Source organism: Scyliorhinus torazame, chromosome 9 (assembly GCF_047496885.1).
Source record: "Scyliorhinus torazame isolate Kashiwa2021f chromosome 9, sScyTor2.1, whole genome shotgun sequence".
NCBI classification, from domain to species: Eukaryota; Metazoa; Chordata; class Chondrichthyes; order Carcharhiniformes; family Scyliorhinidae; genus Scyliorhinus; species Scyliorhinus torazame.
This window is the reverse complement of record NC_092715.1, coordinates 188,062,952-188,088,890: the sequence shown is the minus strand read 5'-3', so window position 1 is coordinate 188,088,890 and position 25,939 is coordinate 188,062,952. Positions and strand designations below refer to the sequence as shown.

The following is a 25,939-nucleotide window of genomic DNA, read 5'->3' as shown; positions in this document are numbered from 1 at the left end:
CGTCATGTCTGTCTGCTCTATCTAAATTTGAAAATTTGTAATCTGTACCCATTATCCTTGATGAATGTATCCTAACAGTTTGATTACCATGTTGCAAAATAATTGTTTTGCCATCTATGCCTATGATCTTCCCTGGGTCTTTCCATTCATTAGAATTGTCTCTCTTATAGTATACCTTGGGCGGGATTCTCCACTCCCACGCCGAAGTGGCCGCGCCGTCGTGAATGCTGTCGAGGTTCACAACGGCGCGGAACGGCCCCGGTCCCGAACGATTCAGGCCCTGGCAATGGGCCAGGATCTGGGCCGCGTCATCTACACGCGCCAGGCCTTGTCACCCGCGTAAAAGCGGCGCCGCATAGATGACGCGGCCAGCGCCGCATAACGGGCGTCATCCGCGCATGCGCGGGTTGGCCGGCGCCAACCCACGCATGCGTGGTTGTCCTCTCTAAATCCGCCCCGCAAGAAGATGGGGGACGGATCTTGCAGGGCCGCGAAAGGAAGGAGGTCCTCCTTCAGAGAGGACGGCCCGATGATCGGTGGGCACCGATCGCGGGCCACCCCACATTCCAGGTGAAGCCCGGTGCAGGATCCCCCCTCGCCCCCCCACAGTCCGCCCCCCCCCCCCCAGCATTCACGCACCGCCCACGACTGCAGCGCCCAGGTGTGGATGGCACCGGGGGGAACCCGCCGTTTTGGCCTGGCCGCTCGGCTCATCCGGGCCTCAGAATAGCAGGGGTGCCGGAGAATCGCCATTTTGGGTGTCTCCGGCCTGCGGCCCGCGAAACTCGACCGGGCCGTTCCCGCTGCTTGGGAGAATCGCGGGAGGGCGTCGGACCAGCGTCCCCGGAAATTTTGGCGGCCCAGGTGATTCTCCCGACCGGCGTGGGAGTGGAGAATCGCGCCCCATGTCTCCTTGCTGAAAAACGGCATCAGATGGCCGTACGTTATATCTTAAAGCTCTGCAAATTATTTCAGGGACATCTGCTTCCAAAAAAGCTTTTCTACTGCTATGTAATGCATTTAAATGTTCAGCAAAACCAGAGCTAATTGCAGCCCCCTTCCAAGCTGGAGGCTGGTCATCCAAAATGGATGGAATTTTAGGATTAATACCAAACACTAATTGATAAGGACTATAGCCCCCAACCATCTGCAATGAATTCTTTGCATGTACCACCCATGCTAAAGCTGAATTTAGCCTGCAATTTGGTCGATCTGCCAAAATTTTCCGAAGCATGTCATCGATGACAGCATGATTTCTTTCAGACACCATTAATAAATGGGCTTTCTGCAGCTGTATTCATAACTCTGATATTCACGTTTTCACACATATCCCTAAACCCATCATTAGCAAATTCTCCCCCATTGTAAGGAATTTTGCCGGTGGACCCATTCCTGTCCCTATCCATTTTTCCACGATTTGATCCAGAACCTGGGTCCCTGGCGTGGTGAGGCAGCAGTGCTAACCACTGTGCCATCGTCCCGCCCTTTCCTGTAGCAAATCCTGTAGCAATTCCTGTAGCAAAATACTAGTTTCCCTGCACTAATGATGAAGCCATACGCCAACGATGTTGTTGAATGCCTGGAGCATGCTCCAAATATTTAAATTAGATTGACCCTGGAAATTATGACAAGGAATGCTCACATTGGGTTGGCTGGGCAAAATTCTGTCCTTTACCTGTTTCAGGTTTCAGTGCAGTAGAAATTCCCAGTTCTAGTTTTCATTGCGTTTCTCACTTAATATTTAGACAATCAGAGACAGAAATGATGAGGGCTTATGCTGTATTTATAGATTTCACCTCTTTATACTAAAATGGAGAAAGGTTTAACTCTCCTTTCCACTTTTGGTAAATTAAAGTAGTTTTTCCATCTAAATGTAGAAAAGGAATTTTGAAACAATCTAATCTACACAAGTGGGAGGGGCCAACATGTTCTGACAGCATTCATGTTATTTTTAATTTTCAGATAAAATAATACTTTTACCTTTCTGAACCCTAGAGTCTGAGTGCCAGAGAACCTATTACATGGGATGAACTGTCTAGTGAAGCAGAGGAACTTATTAGTTATCCATTGAATTCCACGATTCGAAAAGAGCCAAGTGACACCTGCTCATCTTCTACTTGTTCAAGGAAAAAATCGGGATGTCAGGTCAACAGGTAATGAAAACACTGATAACTGCATAATTTTATTTGCAGATAAAAGACCGGGGGGCGGGATTCTCTGTTAGCTGACACCGAAATCGGGAAACTCGATTGGGCGGAGAATAGGTTGCGACGCCAAAATCGCGACGGGCACTAATTTGACACCAAATCGCAATTCTCCGTAACCTCGACAGCGGTGTCAATGCGTTCCAAAATGCACGTACAGTAAACACCGTTTGCATATCATTCGCGGGCCTGACCCGGTATTCTCCACTGCTTCCACGATTCCCCTCCTCCGATGGGCCGAGTTCCCGACGGAATGGTTCACCTTTGCTTTTAAAAATCGTGTAACCTGCGCCGTGGCTGATGAGGGAGAGAGAGGAGGCAGGACACAGAGAGGAGCAACTATGGGCTGCCGTGCTGTAACCTGGCCAGGCTAGCTGGGGTGGGAGTGGCCCTGCCAGGGCTGGGGGAGTGGGTGACAGGGGAACAGGCCCAGTGGCACGGGACTGGGGCGGTGTACAGTCACGGACCGCCATGACCGCGGCCTGCAAAGCGGACATCTTGCTACACATCATACTGACCAACCACCTTGCCTCCTGGTTCTGCAGCGTGACACCGGCCATATGGGAACCTCCCCCCACCTTCTGCCACTCCCTCCTCCCCCACCCGGTCGCCACCTGCCGGTGGCCCATCCAGGGCAATGCCCACAGTAGCCCCTACGGGCACGCGAGGTGGGGGCCTTGGAGCATATCGCTGGCAAGGACAGTGCCAGCCGATGGTAGCCCTAGCATCTGGGCCAGAGGCCCCCACTGTGCTTGGCATTGACAGGGCCCGGGATGGGGGGGTGGAGCCATACGGGACAGACTCCGCAGTGCCAACCAGGGTCACTATGTAGCCCGGTAGACCTGGTTGGGCACGGGGCTACGCCCCATGCTAACATGTGGGCCATTCACCCACACAGAAAATGGATACTGGAATTCAACCAGCAGTGGTGGCCTTCCTGCTAGTCCTGAGAGATGCACTGCAGCTGTACTAGCTGGAGCTGCTCGAGGAGGAGGAAGCTGCAACAGTGGAGTGTGCCACAGAGGAACAGGTGGCAGCCGCCCAGGATGGAGAGCCAGCCGCCCAACAGGCTGAGGAGGAGGTGCCAAGGAGGCGTTGCATGAGGCCTCGCGTGTACCGACAGCGCCTGCGATTCGAGGATCTGCCTGACAGTGCATGCCATCGAAGCCTCCGGCTGAGCAGAGACAGTGCAACATATCTGCCAGATGATGGCACACCTGGCACCGCGGGGATATGGGGAGGACACCCGCTCCCGGTCACGCCGATGGTCGCCCTAAACATTTGCGCGACGGGGTCCTTCCAGGCGCCGAATGGGGACCTGTCCGGGATCTCACAGACCTCGGTGCACAGGTGCATTCATGCCATCATGGAGGCCCTGTACGCCCAGGCAATACATCCATTTCAATACATCCATTTCAATGTGGCCCGAGCCCACCAGGATGCCCTGACAGCGGAGTTCACTGCCATCGATGGGATGCTCCGAGTCCAGGGGGCAATTGACGGATGCATGTCCCCCTATGAGCACCTGCAGATGACCAGGCGCTCTGCAGAAACTGAGAGGGGTTCCATTCAATGAACATGCAGCTGATATGTGACCACCAGCTGTGCATCATTCACCTCTGTGCCCGATAACTGCGCAATGCGCACAACACCTTCACCCTGGCACACTCAACGGTTCCTGACATGTTCGAGACACCTCCCTGGTTGGCTCTTGGGTGACAAAGGTTACCCACTGCAGCCGTGGCTGATGACCGATCCGGAGTCCACAGACCGATGCGGAGGCCTGCTACAATGACGCTCATACAGTGATCAGGAGCATGATCAAGGCGATGCTTCGGCCACCCACAAAGTCTGCCCTTACTCCGCCCCCAACCCCCCACCACATTCCGTCTCTCTGGCCAGCCCACCCCTCCCACCCATCTGCCAGAGCACCAAGGCAGGTTGTAACAGAGGTAACAGGTGTTTAATGTGAACAAATATTTACAGGCTTGTGCCGTAGCCCTTATAACTAAACTGTGCCCTGCACCCGTGTCAACTTAACTGGTGTCCAACTTTCTGGCCTTATGTGCCCTAACGCTACATCTAGGTGTTTCCCGAGACGATACAGCGGGAGTGGAGACGCCCTGCTGTGATTCCTGCTCTGCGAGGGGCCCGTTGGTGGGCGTCTTCTATGGTGACTGGGCCTGGATGGGCCGGGCTGCTGCTCGGGTGTCCCAGGTTGTATGGTGCTGCTCTGTTCAGCCCGTTGCCCACCAGATATGCCAGGGAGATGAGGGGACAGGGACAGGGGATGGGTGGGGTTAAGAGGTGCTACGGTGTTCTGGCACCTCCCCCACGGGAGTCACCAGCATGTGCCCCATCGCCTCCTCCTCCCTCAGGGTACCCGATCATGCCTGGTCTAATCCATGGGGCAGGGGTGCGAGCTGAGCTGTCCCCTGAGGCTCCCCCACCACCTGGCACAGCCAGTCCTGGGGGCCAGCTATGGTCTCGACCAGAGTCCCCATGCTCGTGGCCACGAAGCACAGGGAGTGGACCATATCCGTCTGGGACTGCGCCACATCACGCTGCGACTGTGCCACCTCCTTCTGGGTTTGTGTCAAATCAGCCAGTGACTGTGACATCTTCCACTGGGACTGGGCCACCTCCCTCTGTTCCCCCAGGTCTTGGACATGCTTATCCAAAGCCAAAACCATCATCCCCAATGCCTCCACAGCCACCCATGTGGTGTTGGCCTGGGTGGCACGCATTGTCGGCATCACCTCCTGCTACACAGGCTCCCGTAACAGCCTCCCCGAACAGGCGCCGGAATGTGGCGACTAGAGGCTTTTCACAGTAACTTCATTTGAAGCCTACTTATGACAATAAGCAATTTTTTTTTTACTGCACACGGTTGGACTCCTCCAACTGCATCTGCAGGTACTGGATGCTCACCGACATCCCCTCATGTAGTCCCTGGCTCTGCGACTGCATCTCCACAATCGATGGGAATGTCTGTTCCAGAAGCCCGAAACCCGTCAAAGTAGTCCCTGGGGTCATAGAACATAGAACATAGAAAATACAGCACAGAACAGGCCCTTCGGCCCACGATGTTGGGCCGAACCTTTGTCCTAGATTAATCATAGATTATCATTGAATTTACAGTGCAGAAGGAGGCCATTCGGCCCTTTGAGTCTGCACCGGCTCCTGGAAAGAGCACCCTACCCAAGATCAACACCTCCACCCAACACCAAGGGCAATTTGGACATTAAGGGCAATTTATCATTGGCCAATTCACCTAACCCGCACATCTTTGGACTGTGGGAGGAAACCGGAGCACCCAGAGGAAACCCACGCAGACACGGGGAGGACGTGCAGACTCCGCACAGACAATGACCCAAGCCGGAATCGAACCTGGGACCATGGAGCTGTGAAGCAATTGTGCTATCCACAATGCTACCGTGCTGCCCTTAAGAACAAATAAATCTACACTATATAATTTTACCGTCATCCATGTACCTATTCAATAGCTGCTTGAAGGTCCCTAATGTTTCCGACTCAACTACTTCCACAGGCAGTGCATTCCATGCCCCCACTACTCTCTGGGTAAAGAACCTACCTCTGATATCCCTCCTATATCTTCCACCTTTCACCTTAAATTTATGTCCTCTTGTAATGGTGTGTTCCACCCGGGGGAAAAGTCTCTGACTGTCTACTCTATCTATTCCCCTGATCATCTTATAAACCTCTATCAAGTCGCCCCTCATCCTTCTCCGCTCTAATGAGAAAAGGCCTAGCACCCTCAACCTTTCCTCGTAAGACCTACTCTCCATTCCAGGCAACATCCTGGTAAATCTTCTTTGCACCTTTTCCAGAGCTTCCACATCCTTCCTAAAATGAGGCGACCAGAACTGTACACAGTACTCCAAATGTGGCCTTACCAAAGTTTTGTACAGCTGCATCATCACCTCACGGCTCTTAAATTCAATCCCTCTGTTAATGAACGCGAGCACACCATAGGCCTTCTTCACAGCTCTATCCACTTGAGTGGCAACTTTCAAAGATGTATGAACATAGACCCCAAGATCTCTCTGCTCCTCCACATTGCCAAGAACTCTACCGTTAACCCTATATTCCGCATTCATATTTGTCCTTCCAAAATGGACAACCTCACACTTTTCAGGGTTAAACTCCATCTGCCACTTCTCAGCCCAGCTCTGCATCCTATCTATGTCTCTTTGCAGCCGACAACAGCCCTCCTTACTATCCACAACTCCACCAATCTTCGTATCGTCTGCAAATTTACTGACCCACCCTTCAACTCCCTCATCCAAGTCATTAATGAAAATCACAAACAGCAGAGGACCCAGAACTGATCCCTGCGGTACACCACTGGTAACTGGGATCCAGGCTGAATATTTGCCATCCACCACCACTCTCTGACTTCTATCGGTTAGCCAGTTCGTTATCCAACTGGCCAAATTTCCCACTATCCCATGCCTCCTTACTTTCTGCATAAGCCTACCATGGGGAACTTTATCAAATGCCTTACTAAAATCCATGTACACTACATCCACTGCTTTACCTTCATCCACATGCTTGGTCACCTCCTCAAAGAATTCAATAAGATTTGTAAAGCAAGACCTACCCCTCACAAATCCGTGCTGACTATCCCTAATCAAGCAGTGTCTTTCCAAATGCTCAGAAATCCTATCCTTCAGTACCCTTTCCATTACTTTGCCTACCACCGAAGTAAGACTAACTGGCCTGTAATTCCCAGGGTTATCCCTAGTTCCTTTTTTGAACAGGGGCACGACATTCGCCACTCTCCAATCCCCTGGTACCACCCCTGTTGACAGTGAGGACGAAAAGATCATTGCCAACGGCTCTGCAATTTCATCTCTTGCTTCCCATAGAATCCTTGGATATATCCCGTCAGGCCCGGGGGACTTGTCTATCCTCAAGTTTTTCAAAATGCCCAACACATCTTCCTTCCTGACAAGTATTTCCTCGAGCTTACCAATCTGTGTCACACTGTCCTCTCCAACAATATCGCCCCTCTCATTTGTAAATACAGAAGAAAAATACTCATTCAAGACCTCTCCTATCTCTTCAGACTCAATACACAATCTCCCGCTACTGTCCTTGATCGGACCTACCCTCGCTCTAGTCATTCTCATATTTCTCACATATGTGTAAAAGGCCTTGGGGTTTTCCTTGATCCTACCCGCCAAAGTTTGTTCATGCCCTCTCTTAGCTCTCCTAATCCCTTTCTTCAGTTCCCTCCTGGCTATCTTGTATCCCTCCAATGCCCTGTCTGAACCTTGTTTCCTCAGCCTTACATAAGTCACCCTTTTCCTCTTAACAAGACATTCAACCTCTCTTGTCAACCATGGTTCCCTCACTCGACCATCTCTTCCCTGCCTGACCGGGACATACATATCAAGGACACGTAGCACCTGTTCCTTGAACAAGTTCCACATTTCACTTGTGTCCTTCCCTGCCAGCCTATGTTCCCAACTTATGCACTTCAATTCTTGTCTGACAACATCTTATTTACCCTTCCCCCAATTGTAAACCTTGCCCTGTTGCACGTACCTATCCCTCTCCATTACTAAAGTGAAAGTCACAGAATTGTGGTCACTATCTCCAAAATGCTCCCCCACTAACAAATCTATCACTTGCCCTGGTTCATTACCCAGTACTAAATCCAATATTGCCCCTCCTCTGGTCGGACAATCTACATACTGTGTTAGAAAAGCTTCCTGGACACACTGCACAAACACCACCCCATCCAAACTATTTGATCTAAAGAGTTTCCACTCAATATTTGGGAAGTTAAAGTCACCCATGACTACTACCCTATGACTTCTGCACCTTTCCAAAATCTGTTTCCCAATCTGTTCCTCCACATCTCTGTTACTATTGGGGGGCCTATAGAAAACTCCTAACAAGGTGACTGCTCCTTTCCTATTTCTGACTTCAACCCATACTACCTCAATAGGGTGATACTCCTCGAACTGCCTTTCTGCAGCTGTTATACTATCTCTAATTAATAATGCCACCCCCCCCACCTCTTTTACCACCCTCCCTAATCTTATTGAAAGATCAGGTCAAGTAGGTCAACTTGCCTACTGACCGTCCACCCTCTTGGGTGTTCCTACCTCCACCTGCTGTACCGGATAAGCTCTGTGGTGCGCATTAGATAGTGTCTCAGAAGTCTCTTCACTAAAGTGCCCAATCGAGGTGAGTGTCTGTGGGATGGTGGAGGGTGTTGGAGACAGCTGTGACGGGAAATCTGTGTCACCCTCCAATTCAAGCTGCGGGGTCTCCTGGGCCTCGGGCGGAGGACTGATGTCCAAGCTGCTCTCATCGCTGCTTGGCTCAAGGGGGGTGCTCCGGCTGTGGCTGTGTCCACCAGATGGATCCGCCCATTTCCAGCAGCTACTGCAAGGCACAAGTCAAGACGCATGATTAGACTGGGGGGGTGGGGGAGGTTGGGGCGGGTGAGGTTGGTGTGGGTGTGCGGGTGGTGTTGGTGGGGGTTGACACCCATGTTACGGGGAACCGCAACTACACGGGGTCACACTTCCTCGCCCATGGGCGAACTCCACCTCGGCAATCTCCCTTTCCTCCGGGCTGCCGACCAGGTCCAGGGCCCTCTGCTCTACCACAGTGAGGGGCCGCAGGTCGGGCGGTCCCCCGCCCTGTGTTCTCCCACTCCTGGTGGTTGTGCGCAGCCTTCTCCTCGGGAGAGGGAGAGAATGGCAAACAACAGTGTTAGACAGTCTGACGCATGCAGCCCAGGGGGTGGGTAACTGGTGGCCTCCATGGCCGGGACACCCTGCCATGCGTCTGGTATGGGTGCCGCCATGTGGTGCAGGGTGGGAGTTTGCCCGTCCTCCAGGTGGGGAGGGGCAGGATCACGAGGGTGTGAGAGGGGGGTTAGTGCCAAGGACATAGTGTTGCCTACTCACGTTGGCTGCCCTGAGGAGGTTGTGCACATTTTTTGGCATTGCAGGCCGGTGTGGATGGCATTGCCCATGGCGCCGACCACCTCTGCCACGTGTGCCACAGGAATGGCGAATGCCGGCGGCTGGCAGCCTCCTTCCCAGGTAGGGGTACAGAGTCAACCTCCTCTCCTCCACCTCATCCAGGAAGGTCTCCAGCTCGGCGTCCGCGAATCTTGAGGCTGCTCTCCTCGCTGCCATCTTGTTGGCTGGGATGGTGTGTGTGGTGAGTGAAGTGTGTATATGCGCCTGCAGCTTGTCAGCAGTCTCAGTGTCAATCGCGAAACCGGCAAATCTGGCACCGTTTCTCATTAGAATCGACTGTGTTCCACGTGGCGCCACTGCTAGCCCCTTAACAGTAGCGGAATCAGTCCAGGTGTGGTGCCAGTTTTGGTGTCGTGGAACTGCACAAATTCTGCGTCAGCGTCAACACTTAGGGCGGGTTTCTCCAATTGGCGACACCAAAATCGGGTTCGCCGATTGGCCGGAGAATCTGTTTTTCTGCCAAAATTGGTGGCAGGGCCGTTTTTCGGATGCTCCGCCCCCTCAAAAACAGCATAATCACTGAGTACGCCATTGGGACGGCCTAAGGGCGTCACCTGAGGCCCTCCCCCGATGCTCCGTCCCCAATGGGCCGACTTCCCGACGGATTTGAAAATGAGGTCAATGCTTTTAAATTCATCGGGAACAATTATAGGTCAGGATAGGGAGCTAATGAAGGACAGTGAGAATAACAATTGTACCGGGGACTCAGCTATTTATAATCTATATGATTTGGACAAAGAGACTGAAAGGAATGCATCCAATTTTGGTGAGTATACAAACCTAGGTGGGAATGCAAGCTGTGAAGAGAAAACATAGAGGCCGTAAAGAGAGTTAGACAAGTTAAGTGAGTGAACATACAGGTGGCTGATGGAGTATAATGTGGGGGATTGTGAGGTTGATGTCCGATCAATTACGATTAAAGACGAGGTAGTAATAACTGAAGGCTTTAATAGACGAGAACTGTTCCCCTCCATCTTCGGTACAGAATGAGGGCTGCTGGGACAGCACCGGTTCTTATACGGAAACGTTGCGCATAAGCCGTACCGGTCAACCATTCGGTCCATCTCGCGTTGGAAGACCGAGACCCCGTTAGTGACACCAAAGGGAACCATTAAAAAAATGATAGAGCCGCCCATCTGCTTCGAAGGCAGTGTATTTGCGGTCACTAGTGCGGAGGGGTAGCTGATGGTAGGCGGACTTGAGATCCACCATGGAGAAGACCTTATATTGCGCGATCCTGTTTACCACGTCAGATACGCGCGGGAGAGGGTACACATCCAGCTGCGTAAACCTGTTGATGGCCTGACTGTGGTCAATGACCAAACTATGTTTCTCCCCGGTCTTTACCACCACTACTTGAGCTCTCCAGGGACTGTTGCTAGCTTCAATGACCCCTTCCCTCAGTAGCCTTTGGACCTCTGACCTGATGAAGGTCTTGTCCTGGGCACTGTACCGTCTGCTCCTGGTGGCGACGAGTTTGCAATCCGGGGTGAGGTTCGCAAACAGGGAAGGCGGGTCGACCTTAAGGGTCGCGAGGCCACAGACAGTAAGGGGCAGTATAGGGCCGCCAAATTTGAAGGTCAGGCTTTGCAAGTTACATTGGAAGCCCAACCCCAGGAGTGTAGCCGCGCAGAGGTGCGGCAGGACATAAAGGTGGAACTTGTTGAATTTCCTGCCTTGGACAGTGAGGTTTGCTAGACAGAACCCCTTTATCTCCACGGAGTGTGAACCGGAGGCCAGAGAGATTCTTTGGTTTACAGGGTGGGTAACAAGTGAACAACGCCTTACCGTGTTGGGGTGTATAAAGCTTTCCCTGATCCCAGAGTCAATCAGGCAGGACGTCTCGTGGCCGTTGATGAAGACCATCGTCGTTGCTGTTGCGAGTGTCCGAGGTTGACTATGGTCCAGAGTCACCGATGCCAGATGAAGTAGTTGCGGGTTTTGATCGGGCAGCGTGTAGTCGGCCGTGCTGAGAGCCTGGGGCCCCATCCAAGATGGCGTCTCCCGTGGGTCGCACATGGTGGTCGGGGATGGACAAAATGACGCGGGGATGGACAAAATGGCGGCGCCCATCCGTCCAGCGTGGTGTCCGAGGGGCAAGATGGCCACGCCCGTGGGTCGCACGTGGCCCTAGAATAGGGGGATGGCGGTGAGTTCTGGACGCCTGGGGCCCGAAGGGAAGGTTGCCGCGGCGGTCCGGAGTCGCTGGAGACAGCGGCCAGGTCTCGTGCCTGGCAGACCCCCACACAATGGCCCTCTTGCCGCACCCTTTGCAGGTGGAGGTGCGGGCCGGGCAGCGCTGGCGGGGGTGCTTCGCCTGCCCGCAGAAGAAACAGCGGGGCCCGACGGAGTTAGCAGGCCGCCTTACAGCGCAGGCCTGCGGTGACACGGGGAAGGTCTGTGGGGCTGCCACAGCGGGATGCCACGCAGCACAGGGGACCGCCGCGCAGTCGGGCACATAGGATTGCGCGTTTCTGGAGGCAACGTCCGTGGACCCTGCCAGAGCCCGTGCCTCTCTAAGTCCCAGGGTGTCTTTTTCTAAGAATCTTTGGCAGATCTCTGAGGAGCTCATACCTGCTACGAAGGCATCTCAGATTAGGAGTTCCGTATGCTCGATCCCCGAAACTTGCAGGCAGCCACAGTTTCTGCCCAGCACCAGTAGCGCACGGTAGAACTCCTCCAACGATTCCCCGGGGCTTTGCCGTCTAGTTGCAAGCAGGTGACGTGCATAGACCTGATTTACAGGGCGGATATAATGTCCTTTTAACAGTTCGATCGCAGCATCGAAGTCCTCCGCATCCTCGATGAGGGTGTAGATCCCAGGGCTTACCCTTGAGTGCAGGAGATTCAGTTTCTGTTCTCCTGAGGGTCTGCCTCCGGCCGTCTCAAGGTAGCCTTTAAAGCACGCCAGCCAGTGCTTAAATATCGCCGCCGAGTTCTCCACGTGGGGGCTGAGTTGTAAACATTCCGGCTTGATTCGGAGATCCATCCTTTCAGCTTAAGTGTAGTCTATTAAATTGATGCACGATCAATTACGATTAAAGACGAGGTAGTAACATAACTGAAGGCTTTAATCGACTAGAACTGTTCCCCAGCAGCTTCGGTACAGAATGAGGGCTGCTGGGACGGCACCGGTTCTTATACCCCGCCTGTCAGGGCGGAGCTACATACTAAACAGCCAATGGTAAACTCCTAGGTTTAACCAATGTTCTTCAGCCTCTCGGGTACTGCAATACCTGATAATACCACAGAGGTTAATAACTTTGGTAGTAAGAATAGAAAAGCAGAGTATTTTTAAAAGGCATGAAACTTCTAAATGTTTAAGTTCAGAGAGACTTGAGGGGCACAGAGGGTTGATATTTACATGGCAGTTTGGAAAAGATCAAAAGGCAGGCAGGAGAAAAATCTGAACAGAAGGCATCAGATCAGACGGCTTCACATCAGTTTTGCATTTTACCAATGGCAGCGGACATGTAGGATGGACATGGCAGGTGAGCAATAAAGGTATTTAGCAGCCTAATGGACTGCAATTTTATGGCGCAGTTTCAATTTTACTAATGGTGCATGCGAAGGTCGAGATCCCAGAGGAGTGGAGGACTATGGGGCAGGGCTTTCTCAGGAATCGTTAATGCTCAGTTTGGTGTTTTTGTCCTTTCAGTGCACAATTCTTGTGGTCTCCATGACATCATGTGCTGCCACTTATGATCCGCAAGGGATTCTACTCCCTCAACCTCCAGTTCAACTGTGAGCGCACAATGTGATCATGCGGGTGTGTGCCCATTTCCCGGGGAGCGTCCATGACAGTTACATATTGGGGCGCTCAGATATCCTAGATGCCTTTGAGGGAAAACAACATCTATAGGGATAGATCCTCGAGGATAAGGGGTACCCAATAAGGAGGTGGCTGATGACACCAGTGCATAGGCCACAAACTGAGGTGGAGATTCAATTCAATGAGACTCGTGCTTCAACGCGCGTGACTGGTCAAGAAGGTGATTGGACAGCCGAGGATGCGGTTCCAATGGCAGGAATACGAGCGGTCCGAGGAAAGAAGCTGTCATCCCTTCATAATTCTCAAAACTCTGCCTTTGCAGAGTTCTGGGACAAACAGACCCAGGGGCATATCATCGTCCAGGGACTCAGCAGTATTTTGGGCTTTGACATCCCTTCAATTGCTGGATCCCTGGGACATCCTTGCCTCCTCCTACTGTGGCTTACACCAGTGAGTGACCCAAATATCTACAGTGTTGGTCACTTAAAGGCCTCATTAGACCCATGGGTGTGTGGGCCGCCTAATGCCTCCACTGCCCCCTTTAAAACGGGTGACAGATCAGAATGGGTAGGCAGACGGCAGGCAGGTTATGCTGCATTTTACAAACCCTACCACTTTCAAACATGGCAATTGGGAAGTTTATAATCCAGCTAATGGTCTCCTTGAGCATAGTTCTGCAGTGAAAGCCTGGGAGGATGAAATGACCGAAATGTGTAATTCTGAAGTAACATAAGTAAACTTTGCAAATATAAATGTAATATATATATTTTCAAGCTATCTCCATGAATTTAATGATCACGAAATAGACAAATCACAATGAATTTTGCCAAAAATGGCTGTTAAAAAAGTATTTTGTTTGTTCAACAGGTATTATTTTGATCCAGTGAGCCACCCTGCTTGGGATAGAATACATGATAGAGTCCAAAAGCTACTTGCAAGTATTGATGCACAGGAAAAGGCCTCAGCGGTAAATATCTGTTGTTGGCAATGAATGTTTGAAAAAATTAATTTAACTGCATTTTCAAACATCCTAAAACAGAGAATATATCTTTAAACAAAAACAGAACGCTCTGGAAAAACTCAGCAGTCTGGCAGCATCTGTGGAGAGAAAAACAGTTAATTTTTCAATTTGAATGATTCCTCCATGGAATAGTCTTAATCTTTATATCAAAGAGGCCTGTAGGGGGCAGTTGAAGAAGGGGGACTGAAAGGGTGGGGCCTTAAAGGAGGGAGGCCTCGGCAACCCCATGGCGTGGTACCGGAGCCAGCGATGGGGGGGAGGGGGGTGCATCACCCTCATGCCTGCGTGGTGTGGGGGGTGACCTGAATATTTAGTGATGGGGGGGAAGTAGTTCCTCTGGAGTCAAAGGTTGGGGGTGTTGCCCATGTATGCAGAAGGCTGTAATATCCATGGAGGGGGACCTTCAACCTAACTTTGAGATCAGGGGCAGCACGGTGGCGCAATGGTTAGCATTGCTGCCTCACGACGCTGATGTTTCAGGTTCGATCCTGGCCCTGGATCACTGTCCGTGTGGAGTTTGCACGTTCTCCACGTGTTTGCATGGGTTTCCCCCCCACAACCCAAAGATGTGCAGTGTAGGTGGATTGGCCACCCTAAATTGCCCTGTTGCTATCTTTACTTGCTATAAATGTGGCAGTCAATGAGGTTGCCCTTCTTTTATCGAGATATTGATATGATATGTTTTCAGAGTCGCCAGGAATCAAATGATACCGCCACAAGCTTCAACCAGGTATCGATCAAAGAGCCAAACAACCAGTTAGTTACTTCAAGATCAGTGATACTTTATTTACACACTAGATTAAATTACACATGCAACATAAACATTACAATCTAAACTACATCTAACAACTATGACAACCTGTACTTAACTTCAGGCACCCGGCTTAGGTTAGAGGAACAGTGGCCTTTGTTCGAATCTGGATCTGCTGGGTCTGGAGAAGTAACTGTGGTTCAGCTAGGATCATCCGTCTGGTAGCGAGCGTTGAACTTGAACTTGTTTCTGGTTGTGGTGCTGCAGTTGGAGATGGACGTTGCCGGAGCGCCAGGTCCAAAAGAGATCGAACACATGGCAGTGTCTCTCTTTGTCCTTGGCGGTTTCGCGCTCTTTTGGGCGGTCCTTAGGCTTGGACCCAATTAATTGGGCAGTTGTCGATCACTGCCTTCGATCTGAGCCAATAAAGGGGCGGGTGTCTTAATGGCTGGGTGTGTCCTAAGCGGTCATTGACCTTGCTGGTTATGCTTCCTGAGTAAAGGGAGTGGCGCTGATGTGTCTGGGCTTGTATCGGTTACCTGAGTATTAGTCCTTTGTCTTATGGAGATGGGCCATTAAATGCTAATTGGTTGGACGTTTCGATGCTGTCTGGATTCTCTGCTCACGAATATACATGCAGGCTCTGTGCCTGCCTGAATCTTACATTGTCCATATTTCCCTTTAGGCTTTGCAAACGTCCATGTTTCTTGTTGTAAGTGGCCATCCCAGATGGCTACAGCCCCTTAATTGGAAAATAATTAATTGGGTACTCTAAATTTATTTTTAAAAACTTGGAGATCGGGGCTTCTTTTAAAGATGGTGCCCCTGGGGGCAATTTTAGGTCCCCTCTCCTGAAAAAATTCTATGTGGGAGAATTCAAAAAGAATCTCCCCAAGCTTAAAAAAATGACTACGTGTTGTGTGGATTGCGATGGGAATCACATCGGAACAACTGACAGGGTTCTCACCTTTTTTCCCACCCGAAATGACAGTGGCTGGAATTCTCTAGCCGTTGTGATTCACCCTTCCCACCAGCAGTGCAGTCCCGCCCATGGATTTCCCGGCAGCGTGTGGTGGCTTCAATGGTAAATCCCATTGACAAGCAGCAGGAGTGTCAAATCCCATTGCCAACGAACGGCAGTCGCCGAGAAACACATGGCTAGGAGATTGGAGAATCCAGCCCAGTCATTTAATGGAACAATTGCCCACTAAGTGAGCATAAATATCTCAGAAGGACAGGGGGTTGAAAGAGATTACAGAAATTAGGAGAGCCAAAACTATGGAGTGACTTGAAATTGATTTGGCTAACTTCACTTTTATTAGTTAAGGTACATAAAATCTTCTTATCAAATACAAATAGGACCATGCCGGAGAAAAATAAAAATACCTATACAAATTGTGAGCACTGATAACACAAGAATTATATCTGTAATAATGTTTTGATTGTTGCATAGTAATTGTAAGGGATCTAAAAAGCAGGATTTTTAATGCTAGAGTGCTGATTGTGAAATTATTCTGTTCCTTAGAGGCATTTTAGTTTCAACTGCTCGCCATGCTCATAAGACACATGAAAGAAAAGCAACATTTTCTAATCAGGACAGGTATGTTTCTTACAATGTTTCTAATTTAATGTGTCATTTAATTATGAAAGCAAAGGTAAATGCATTGATTGAAATTGACATGAACAATTTCCCAGCTCATGGCATTGGGGCATTATAATTCTGTGGCTGTAGCTGCCTGCACATAATGCCTAACTACAAATTTCAAACTGCAACATCTTAATTAAAGCAATAAACTAACTGCTGAATCACAGAGCTAAAATATTTACAGCTTAGAGCAAGAAAATGCCGTAATAAAGTATCGCACTGACAGGAATAAGAACATTACAGCTGATTAGGAAAATGCAGATAAATGCGGCAGAAAAAGATCAGGAAGCCCTGCTTGAGGGAACAGTTGAGAGCAGACCATTGTCCAGAAGGTGGCAACATTTGGCACAGAAAAAAAGATAAGAAACTCTAAAAGTGATTCTGTGAAATGAAGAGGACAACATAGATTTTTTATGTTCAACTGCAAGACCAGACCTCTCTACATTCTGTACTAACCCGATAAATGACCTACTCGCCAAACTTGGCAGCTCTGCCTTGGCGCAATTATCCCCACTTTATATTTGTTTCCTCTTGTGCCCTGCTATTCAATTGTGGAATATTGCACTTCCATTTGACCTGCAAAACTCATAATAACCTGGTGGATTTTTATTTATAAACTACTATGCATCTTGTCAGGTGCACTATGCCTTAATCCCCTCCTGTGGATAGAGGTACTCTCCAACACAACTCTTCCACATCTTCGATCAGGTGGGATAGTGAAATTGGTGAATAGGCTTTGTGACTAAATCATGTTGCCACTTCGCTCTAATTTGCTCAGTCCATCAACCGTGCAGCTCTTTTCGAGACACCCAATATGCTCAACCTTTTCTGATTCCTTTGTCTTTTCCTTATCAACATGTGGGCATGAATGGGTGACACGGTGACACAATGGTTAGCACTGCTGCCTCACAACACCAGGGACCCGGGTTTCATTCCAGCCTTGGATGACTGTATGGAGTTCTCCCAGGGTCTGCGTGGGTTTCCTCCGGGTGCTCCAGTTCCTCCCACAGTCTTAGGGATGCGCAGGTTACGTACATTGGCCAAGCTAAATTGCTCCTTAGTGTCCAGGGATCTGCAAGTTAACTTATGGGGATAGGGCAGGGAGGATGAGGGCATGTACCTGTACAAAATGCTCTTTCGGAGGGTTGGTGCAGACCCAATAGGCAAAATGGCCTCCTTCTGCACTGTAGGGATTCTGTGATTCTATGAAGACTCGACACCAGGGGCTCCAAGAACTATCAAATCATTTATGACCTTAAAGTCCATCAAATAGGATTCAACTGGCCAGATCATGCTTGGACATTTTTTTAACTGCCTTGGACCTGAGTGGGACAGTGCACCTCAAATCTTTGCAAATGGGGCCTTTGTGATGACAATAAATTATCTTGTGGACACCTCTGAACCTTGTGCCATATTTATGAATTATGAATGTGATACGAATCCTGTATAACGGTAGAAATTTTATGTTAAATTTGCTTATGCAAAACATTAGATCTCATACAGATGGGAAATATACAGTAAATGGCAGAACCCTTAAGGATATTGACACGTAGAGGGATCTGAATGTACAGGTCCACAGGTCACTGAAAGTGGCAACATATGTGGAGAAGGTAGTCAAGTATAAAAATTGGTAAGTCATGCTGCAAACTGTACAGAACCTTGCTTAGGCCATACTTGGAATATAGTGTTCAATTCTGGTCGGCAGGATTCTAAAATGATGTGGAGGCTTTGGAGAGGGTACAGACGAGGTTTACCAGGATGTTTCCTGGTATGCAGAGAATTAGCTATGAGGAGAGGTTGGATAAAGTCAATTTGTACTCACTGGAATAACGGAGGTTGAGGGGTGATCTGAAAGAAGTTTACAAAATGATGAGGGGCATGGACAGAATGGATAGTCAGAAACATTTTCCCAGGGTGGAAGAGTCAATTACTAGGGGACATAGATTTAAAGTGTGAGGGGCAAAGTTTAGAGGAAACGTGTGAGGGAAGGTTTTTACACAGAGGATAGTGGGTGCCTGGAACTCGCTGCTAAAGGAGGAGGAAGAAGCAGGTATGATAGTGATGTTTAAGGGGCGTCTTAACAAATACATGAATAGGATGGGATTAGAGGGGTACGGACCTCGGAAGTGTAGAAAGTTTTAAGTTAGACGGATAGCATGGTCAGCACAGGCTTGGAGGGCCGAAAGGCCTGTTCCTGTGCTGTACTTTTCTTTGTTCTTTGTTCTAATAAGTAAATAATTATAATTAAGAAAGAAACTTATAGCTACATGTTGTGTCATATATTTCTATGAATATTACTTTAATCATGGTCTTTTAAAGAAAACTCTTTGTTGCTTGGGTGTTCTTTAGATGTTTAGTTGATGATCTTTATATGCCCCTTTAACTATTATGAGTTCTTACGAGTCAAATTTTCAGACTGACTTTTTAATGCAAGTGAAATAGTTATATGCAAGTGATTTTTTTAACCTTCAAATATAAAGCATCATCATTTGATACTAAACTTACTACTTAATCCTTTTGACAGCTTGCTATGGAGAAAACTAACAAAATCTTCCTGGATTCTACTGGTGCTACAAAACTTAGACAAATAAAGCAAGAATAAATGTATCAACGATGTGTAATGTAATTCTCTTATCTGCTGCTATTTAACTTAATTATTGAGACAAAACTGGTGTGAGTAATATAAAGACCATTGCAGTGCACAAGTGCATTTGCATTTTTATCAAATGAATTCTTAAATGGATTGTTGGCTTACTGCAATTAATTACTTTTGATAAAAGCATAAACTGTATCAATGTGTAATATCAGGAAGTACAATTTAATGATGCACCAACACAGAAGAAAATTATTTCTGTGTCGTCAAAGGGCCCAAATACTGATTAATGTCATTTTGACGGAAGACAACAGAATATACTAGCAGTAGATTGTCGGCTCAGCACTGTTCAAGGGACAACTCAATACAAAGTCCTTTCCAACTAAATGATTTGCTGATTTAATGTGCCACATTTAATGCATAGCTATTCTTTCTAGGCAATTCTCCTTAGCACAAGGGCATGCATTCCATGCTTATTTATAGTCTGTCAGAAAAGGAATGGTATGGGTAACTCATTTAATTCGCATCAGTATCAATAGCTAAGAATATCTCTTCCCTGTACCTTAAGTAATTTACAGCATCCGCAGTTAGCTGAAAAGCTGACTGACCAATTTCTGTTAGCTCAGTCCTAGATTTTCTATGAATACTGTACTACTAGTCAGAACTTTGAATTTATAAATAATAATATTTTAGCTTTATATTACTGCTAAGGTTGATTTAGTTGGGCTGTGATGTCAAAGGATATTATCTCCCTCTTCACCCATTGAAGGAAATCAACATTTTTAGGGGTTCACAAGGTTTTATTCTCAAAATATTTCATTTAGAGTATTTTTTCAAACACTGAAAATCAAACATTTTCTATGCGCTACCAATACCAAATTTGCCATAGTTTGATATAATACAAACAATATTAGAAGCCAAGTGCAGTTACTATAATGCTGTGTTTGGTATTGAGCTGTTATTGCGTAAAATATAAGAGCAGTCTTATGGTAGGTTGCAGAAAAAAGGGCTGGATTCTCCGTAGCCCGACACCTAAATCATGATCGATGGTCGGGCGGAGAATGGATTCCAACGCCAGAATCGGGGCCGGTGCCGGTTTGACGCCGGTCTGCCACGCTCCGCCCCCTTCAAACCGGCGGCATCGTGACGCACACCGCGTGCCGTTTCAATGCCGTTGCCACGTAATCGGCTGGCCCACCCGTGATGCTCCACCCGCAATGGGCCGAGTTCCCGACGGCGCGGGCCATGTGTGGTCCCAGCAGTCAGGAACTCCGCATGCCGGCTGTGGACAGTGTCCAGTGCCACCACACTCATCTGGGATCCGTGCCACTGGCCGGGGGGGGCTTCTGCTAGGGCTGGTGGGGGCTCGCCAGTGGGTGGGCTGTGGGGTCGGGGTTGGCCGGCGCCATGTTTTACGGGATGACCGGTGCAGGTCATCAGCCCTGCGCATGCGTGGCCCGGGACCCAGCTATTCTCCGCCCGTTTTTGGCCCATGCTAGCCGGTGCTAGCCCCTCACCGGTACCGGAATCGCTGAGGGGTCCACTCCGATTTTTCTGTCGCGAACCTCCCACAGATTCTCCGTTCACGCCAGCAATTAGCCTCAGACACGGAGAATCCATCCCAAGGTGATTGGGATGGATGTTGAGGACCTGGAGCCGACAATGCGCTTCTTAGCTCCAGTAGTGATGCAATGCTGCAAGTACTGACGCACCCCATTATCTAGGATATTAGCCTGAGTATGGCTACTCTCCTTCAGTGGAGCTGAGGTCTTGTACACAAAATATTGGGGAAAAAACCTTGAAGCCTCAGCTATCATGCAAAGCTAAATTTTAAAGAGTACATATCACTGTAATGTTCTTAGAATTCACTGTTTGGGCTGGCTTTGTTCTTGGTTTATTTAACTTTATTGGAAATGCAAGCAAGAGAAGCCCCATGAGTAGAGGTGTTCTTAAAATGAACAAATCTTCATTGTCTTTTTATTTTTCAATATTCTAGTGCAAAAGGGCAGTTGACCTTTACTCCCAGGCAGGAGGATCAACAGAAAGGCCCACCTGAAGTTAACAGCTGTGTCTCATTATCCACTGTTATAACCAGACAGGAGTCCCTTTGGCCTCACCTGGATACAATTTACGCAGATGAGGGGGCAGGGCTAAATCCCTTTTCCAAAGACTGCTGGAATATAAATGCCCCGGCCTGGGCCTGGTGCGGGAGACCCTTCAGGGAGTAGGAGGAGTGTAGAGTTAGGAGAATAAAATAAAACCTTTCTACAGTTATCGCTTCCGAGTGGTCGTTTGCCTGAGACTTTACACTGGCGACAAGGATGGTTTTGGCCGGGCCTGCCCCGCCTCCATATGGATTTCGCGAGGCCTTTCCAGGGAGAAAAGAACCCCTAAAACTCTGCTTTAAATGTCCTCTGCCCTATGATGTGGCAGGTGGGTGGAAAAATATTTTTATTTACTTTCCAAGGTAAATTTGTTTTTAAGGGACTTCAAGTTGCAGTATTTTTGGTTTTAGGTTGTACAAACTGAAAGAAGTTTGCCAAAGATCAGCAGGCTGTGGACTGACTATATGTTCAAAACTTGGCAACCTGCGAAAGGCTGAAAAAAACAGCCTCAACTTCCTGTCGGTCAGCAGGCAACCTGGTGCTAAACTTGGCTACCTGCAGACAAATACCAACATAGAACTGCGCTTCCCTTAATTTTTATATTTGTAGCTTCCCGTAACAATGTGTTAACATATAACAAACCTACAATTCCTTTTCTTTCCCATTGAACAGCTTGGGAAGGTGCCCAATGTCATAAAGGTCAATGGTGTGAAGAGGTTTGATGTATAAAGCTCTTTAAAAGGTTGAGCACAACAAAGTTTCTATGGTAAGTTTCAGCTGAAGTGTATAACCAGCTGAAGTATTGGCAATCATGATATGCAACAAACAAGTTGTAAATTTGTTTGAGAGCTTGACCTGCCAAGCAATCGGGTTGAAAGGCAATATTTTGTTAATCTTGAACCATCAAGCACCAGCATGATACTGTTGATTAATGCAATATTGCCAGGTTTCCCATGGTATACAGTTTTTTTGAAGAGGTAGCAGAGGGGGATGATGGCGGTAATGCTGTTGATATGGGGCAGATTCCCCAATGCCGGTATCGGAATTCCCGATTTGGCAGAGAATGGCAGGTCATCCACTAAATAGGATCAGCGCCAGGCACCAAACCCATTGTGATGTTCTGAACCTCCACCAGCGGCTTCAGCGCGACACTTGCCTTACATATTTAATGGGCTTGAAGCCCAATTCACCACCCCTACCCCCATTATGCACCGACTCCTACAAAAAGTGTTTCAAGCAGCAGCTGTTACAAGTGGCAGTGGCTTCCTTGAAAGCCAAGTATACTTGAAAGGGCTTCAAAACCCTTGACAGCCTTTGAAATGCAAAACTCCCATTCAATTTCACACAGCAAGACATTTCACGAGCCAGTGATTGACAGTGTTATTAGTCCAGAGACAGCTGTGTGGTGGATTGTTCATCTATCTATTTATGCTTGCTTGAATGCACCTCAAGTACCCTGTCACAAATAGGCTTACATTAACACTGCAATGAAGTCACCATGAAAACCCCTAGTCGCTACACTCCGGCGCCTGTTTTGGTACACTGAGGGAGAATTCAGAATGTCCAATTTATCTAACAAGCACGTCTTTCGGGACTTGTGGGAGGAAACCGGAGCACCCGGAGGAAACCCATGCAGACTCCACATACACAGTGACCCAAGCCGAGAATCGAACCTGGAACCCTGGCGCTGTGAAGCAACGGTGCTAGCTACTGTGCTACTGTGCCATCCATGATGCCAGCCACAGTGTTTATAAACACTCTTGCTATGATTGACAGCTCATAACCACATCAAAAGCAGTGTTTTTTGCTGTGAATAAGAGGACGTAAAACAACTTAGCTCATTTTGATCTGGCTAGAAGCTATCAATCATAGCAGGAATTTATAAACATTGTGGTTAGCATTACAGCAAGGTACTTGAGATGCATTCAGGCATGAAGGGAAAGATAGATGAATAATCCACCAGGCACCTGCCTCTGGACTAATAAAACTATCAATCACTGGCTGGTGAAAAGTATTGCTGTGTGAAATTGATTGGGAGTTTTTCATTTCAAAGGCTGTCTCAAGGGTTTTGAAACCATTTCAAGTGTACTTGGCTTTTGCGTAGTCTCAAATACTTGTAACAGCTGCTACTTTAAATACTTTTGTCTGAGGCAGCAGATGCTATGGAAATGTAAATAATAATGCAGTAATTTTTCACTCTGCTGCCTGGACTGCTCTTCAGCTTCAAGGCAGAGGGTCTCTGATGGCAGTGACTGATGGGAATGGCTGGTGGGGAGGGGATCGGATCACCCTCTTGCATGTGTGCTGTGGGAGGGGACCCATTATTTCCTTGGTTAGTGGGGAAGGATGCCCCTACCTGTCAGCAGGTGTGCAGGGCCCCATTCAATATGGGCAGCACGGTAGCACAAGTGGATAGCACTGTGGTTTCACAGCGCCAGGGTCCCAGGTTTGATTCCCCGCTGGGTCACTGTCTGTGTGGAGTCTGCACGTTCTCCCCGTGTCTGCGTGGGTTTCCTTCGGGTGCTCCGGTTTCCTCCCACAGTCCAAAGACATGCAGCTTAGATGGATTGGCCATAACTAATTGCCCTTAGTGACCAAAAAGGTTAGGAGGGGTTATTGGGTTATGGGGATAGGGTGGAAGTGAGGGCTTAAGTGGGTTGGTACAGACTCGATGGGCCTCCTTCTGCACTGTATGTTCTATGGCGGCCCAGTACTGGGTTTCTGACATAAACCACCTGCAAAGAACAGGCCTGGTTAGAATTCGATGTTCGATTTACATCCACACAATTTTCTGCTCTATTAAAATTAATGGTGGATTTTTCATCTGTCTATTTATGCTTGCTTGAATGCGCCTCAAGTACCCTGTCACAAATAGGCTTACATTAACACTGCAATGAAGTCACCATGAAAACCCCTAGTCGCCACACTCCGGCGCCTGTTTGAGTACACTGAGGAAGAATTCAGAATGTCCAGTTTATCTAACCGAGCAGATAGTGTAGATTGGGCACGTACTGTGAACTTGCCTGATTCTCACCTGCGTGGGTTAGCTTAAACATCCATGCTATAAACATTGGAAAAGCCTAAAATATATATATATTTAAATATATTATATATTTACATGTAAATGTGCATTTTTAAATATGCTGTCCCTGCAGTGAACTAATTATATCTTTAAATGGCACCTTCCTATCATTTTTCCCAATAGCTGTGCAGCAATCCATAATCCAGCCTGCTCGACAATGCACAACAAGTGCTAGGTGCCATTTGCACAGGCTTTTTTAAAAAAAAAATGCTGGCTTTACATAACATTGCAAAGTCAGCTGTTTGCTCTGCAGATCCATCAGAAAGTATCGTGGTGCTGCGCAATGAGAAGCTCATTGTTAGCCCCAGAAAGCCATGTCATTACAGACCTGAAAGCTACTGAAATCTTTGTAATACAGAATTGTCTTGTAGATTTATATGGTAAAATGTTGTACACAACCAAACATTTGTATTAAAGAAAAAAGGCACATGAGCAGAAATTTTTAAAAAAACATTTGGGTCACAAATTTTGAAACTTTCCAGAATATTTTAATCCTTCGAGGCCAAGTTTCTCCATAAAATACTTTGCCCTATTTATTTATGTATTTGGAAGCAAAATACTGCGGATGCTGGAAATCTGAAATAAAAATCGAATTGAAGTTTATTAATCACTTTCTATCATTATTGCCACTATTATGTTGGGAGTAATGTTTTGTTTCCATAATGAGAAAAAATTCCAAAGTGACATAGGCAAATATTAATTGAAAAAGGTAAACATTCGTCAATATTTATGTCTCTTTTCTTAAGTTTGTCTTCTTTTTCCATTGGCTTCTTTTATCTTTGGTATGAAATAGCAAAGGGCAGGGCACAAGATAAGTTATCAGTGGCTGAGGTAAAAGGGCAAAAGTAACTCAGCTTGACAGCAAGTCCTCTTACAGACAGTAATATCCAAAATGACAAATGCTTATGTCTCCCAAAAACACCATGGATGGCTGAGCATTCAGTTTTGTAACACTTTAGTAACACTTCAGCAGAGTTCCCAGAACTTTTTAAGACCATTGTCACTAAATTTTCTTGTTTCTGTTATATTTGGCTATGAACTTGTTTATAAATGTAACATTAGAATTAAAGTTTGGATGGCAAATGTGTTTTAAAAAAAATGTCTGTTTGTATTTGCAGTAACCAGTACAGGTTGTTAGCACTAATTTAATATGGTTAAAAAGTTAAACTACTTGTGGAGATTCAATATTTTTTGCTTTATCTATCTTTTAATTACTTGCCTTACTTTCTCCAATGATGGTATTCTGTGGTGTTTTTCATTTTATTATGTAAGAATTATAGTTGTCTCTCAAATGTTACTATCTTGCAGAAGTAGCATGTGTGTTTAAATGGCAGCGATCAAAAAAGTATTTAACAAACATTGGCTTTGTAATCACGATTAATATAACCAGTTTAGAATCACATAACGTTAAAAATGTTCACCTACAAGACAAACCAGGTGAATCTCCAAGGCATTAAGCTTTAAACTGTAACATTATTTGTTTGTTTTATTAATTATCTGTCTTTTTTTGTTTTGATTTACTCATATTTAAAATCAAATCATAATATTTATCAGTCATTATGGATTTGTATAAGGATGCAATTATTTGTACATATTTCTAAAATAAATGTTAGCGTGCAAAATACCACTGATGCAAAGCTTTTGGTGAATATTCTTTCTTCAGAGGTTTTCATCTTTCCTTTATTAGTTTTTAAGTTATTGCATTGATTTAATAGATATACTGCTGCCCGGACAC

General features: G+C 47.4%; 1 protein-coding gene across 4 annotated transcripts in view; it reads left to right on the top strand.

The window, feature by feature from the left end:
• The window catches only part of spata6l (spermatogenesis associated 6-like), a 156,799-nt gene extending 137,764 nt beyond the window's left edge, over window positions 1-19,035 (top strand). For 3 of the 4 annotated variants that reach the window (XM_072516910.1, XM_072516906.1, XM_072516907.1), the window contains 5 exons: window positions 1,996-2,153; window positions 13,875-13,974; window positions 14,717-14,758; window positions 16,305-16,379; window positions 18,949-19,035. In XM_072516910.1, the coding sequence (XP_072373011.1) occupies window positions 1,996-2,153; window positions 13,875-13,974; window positions 14,717-14,758; window positions 16,305-16,340 (336 nt within the window). In that variant the 3' untranslated portion in view covers window positions 16,341-16,379; window positions 18,949-19,035. The remainder of the gene's footprint in view (window positions 1-1,995; window positions 2,154-13,874; window positions 13,975-14,716; window positions 14,759-16,304; window positions 16,380-18,948) is intronic. The other variant, XM_072516908.1, reaches the window with a different exon arrangement.
• Window positions 19,036-25,939: the final 6,904 nt, after the last annotated feature.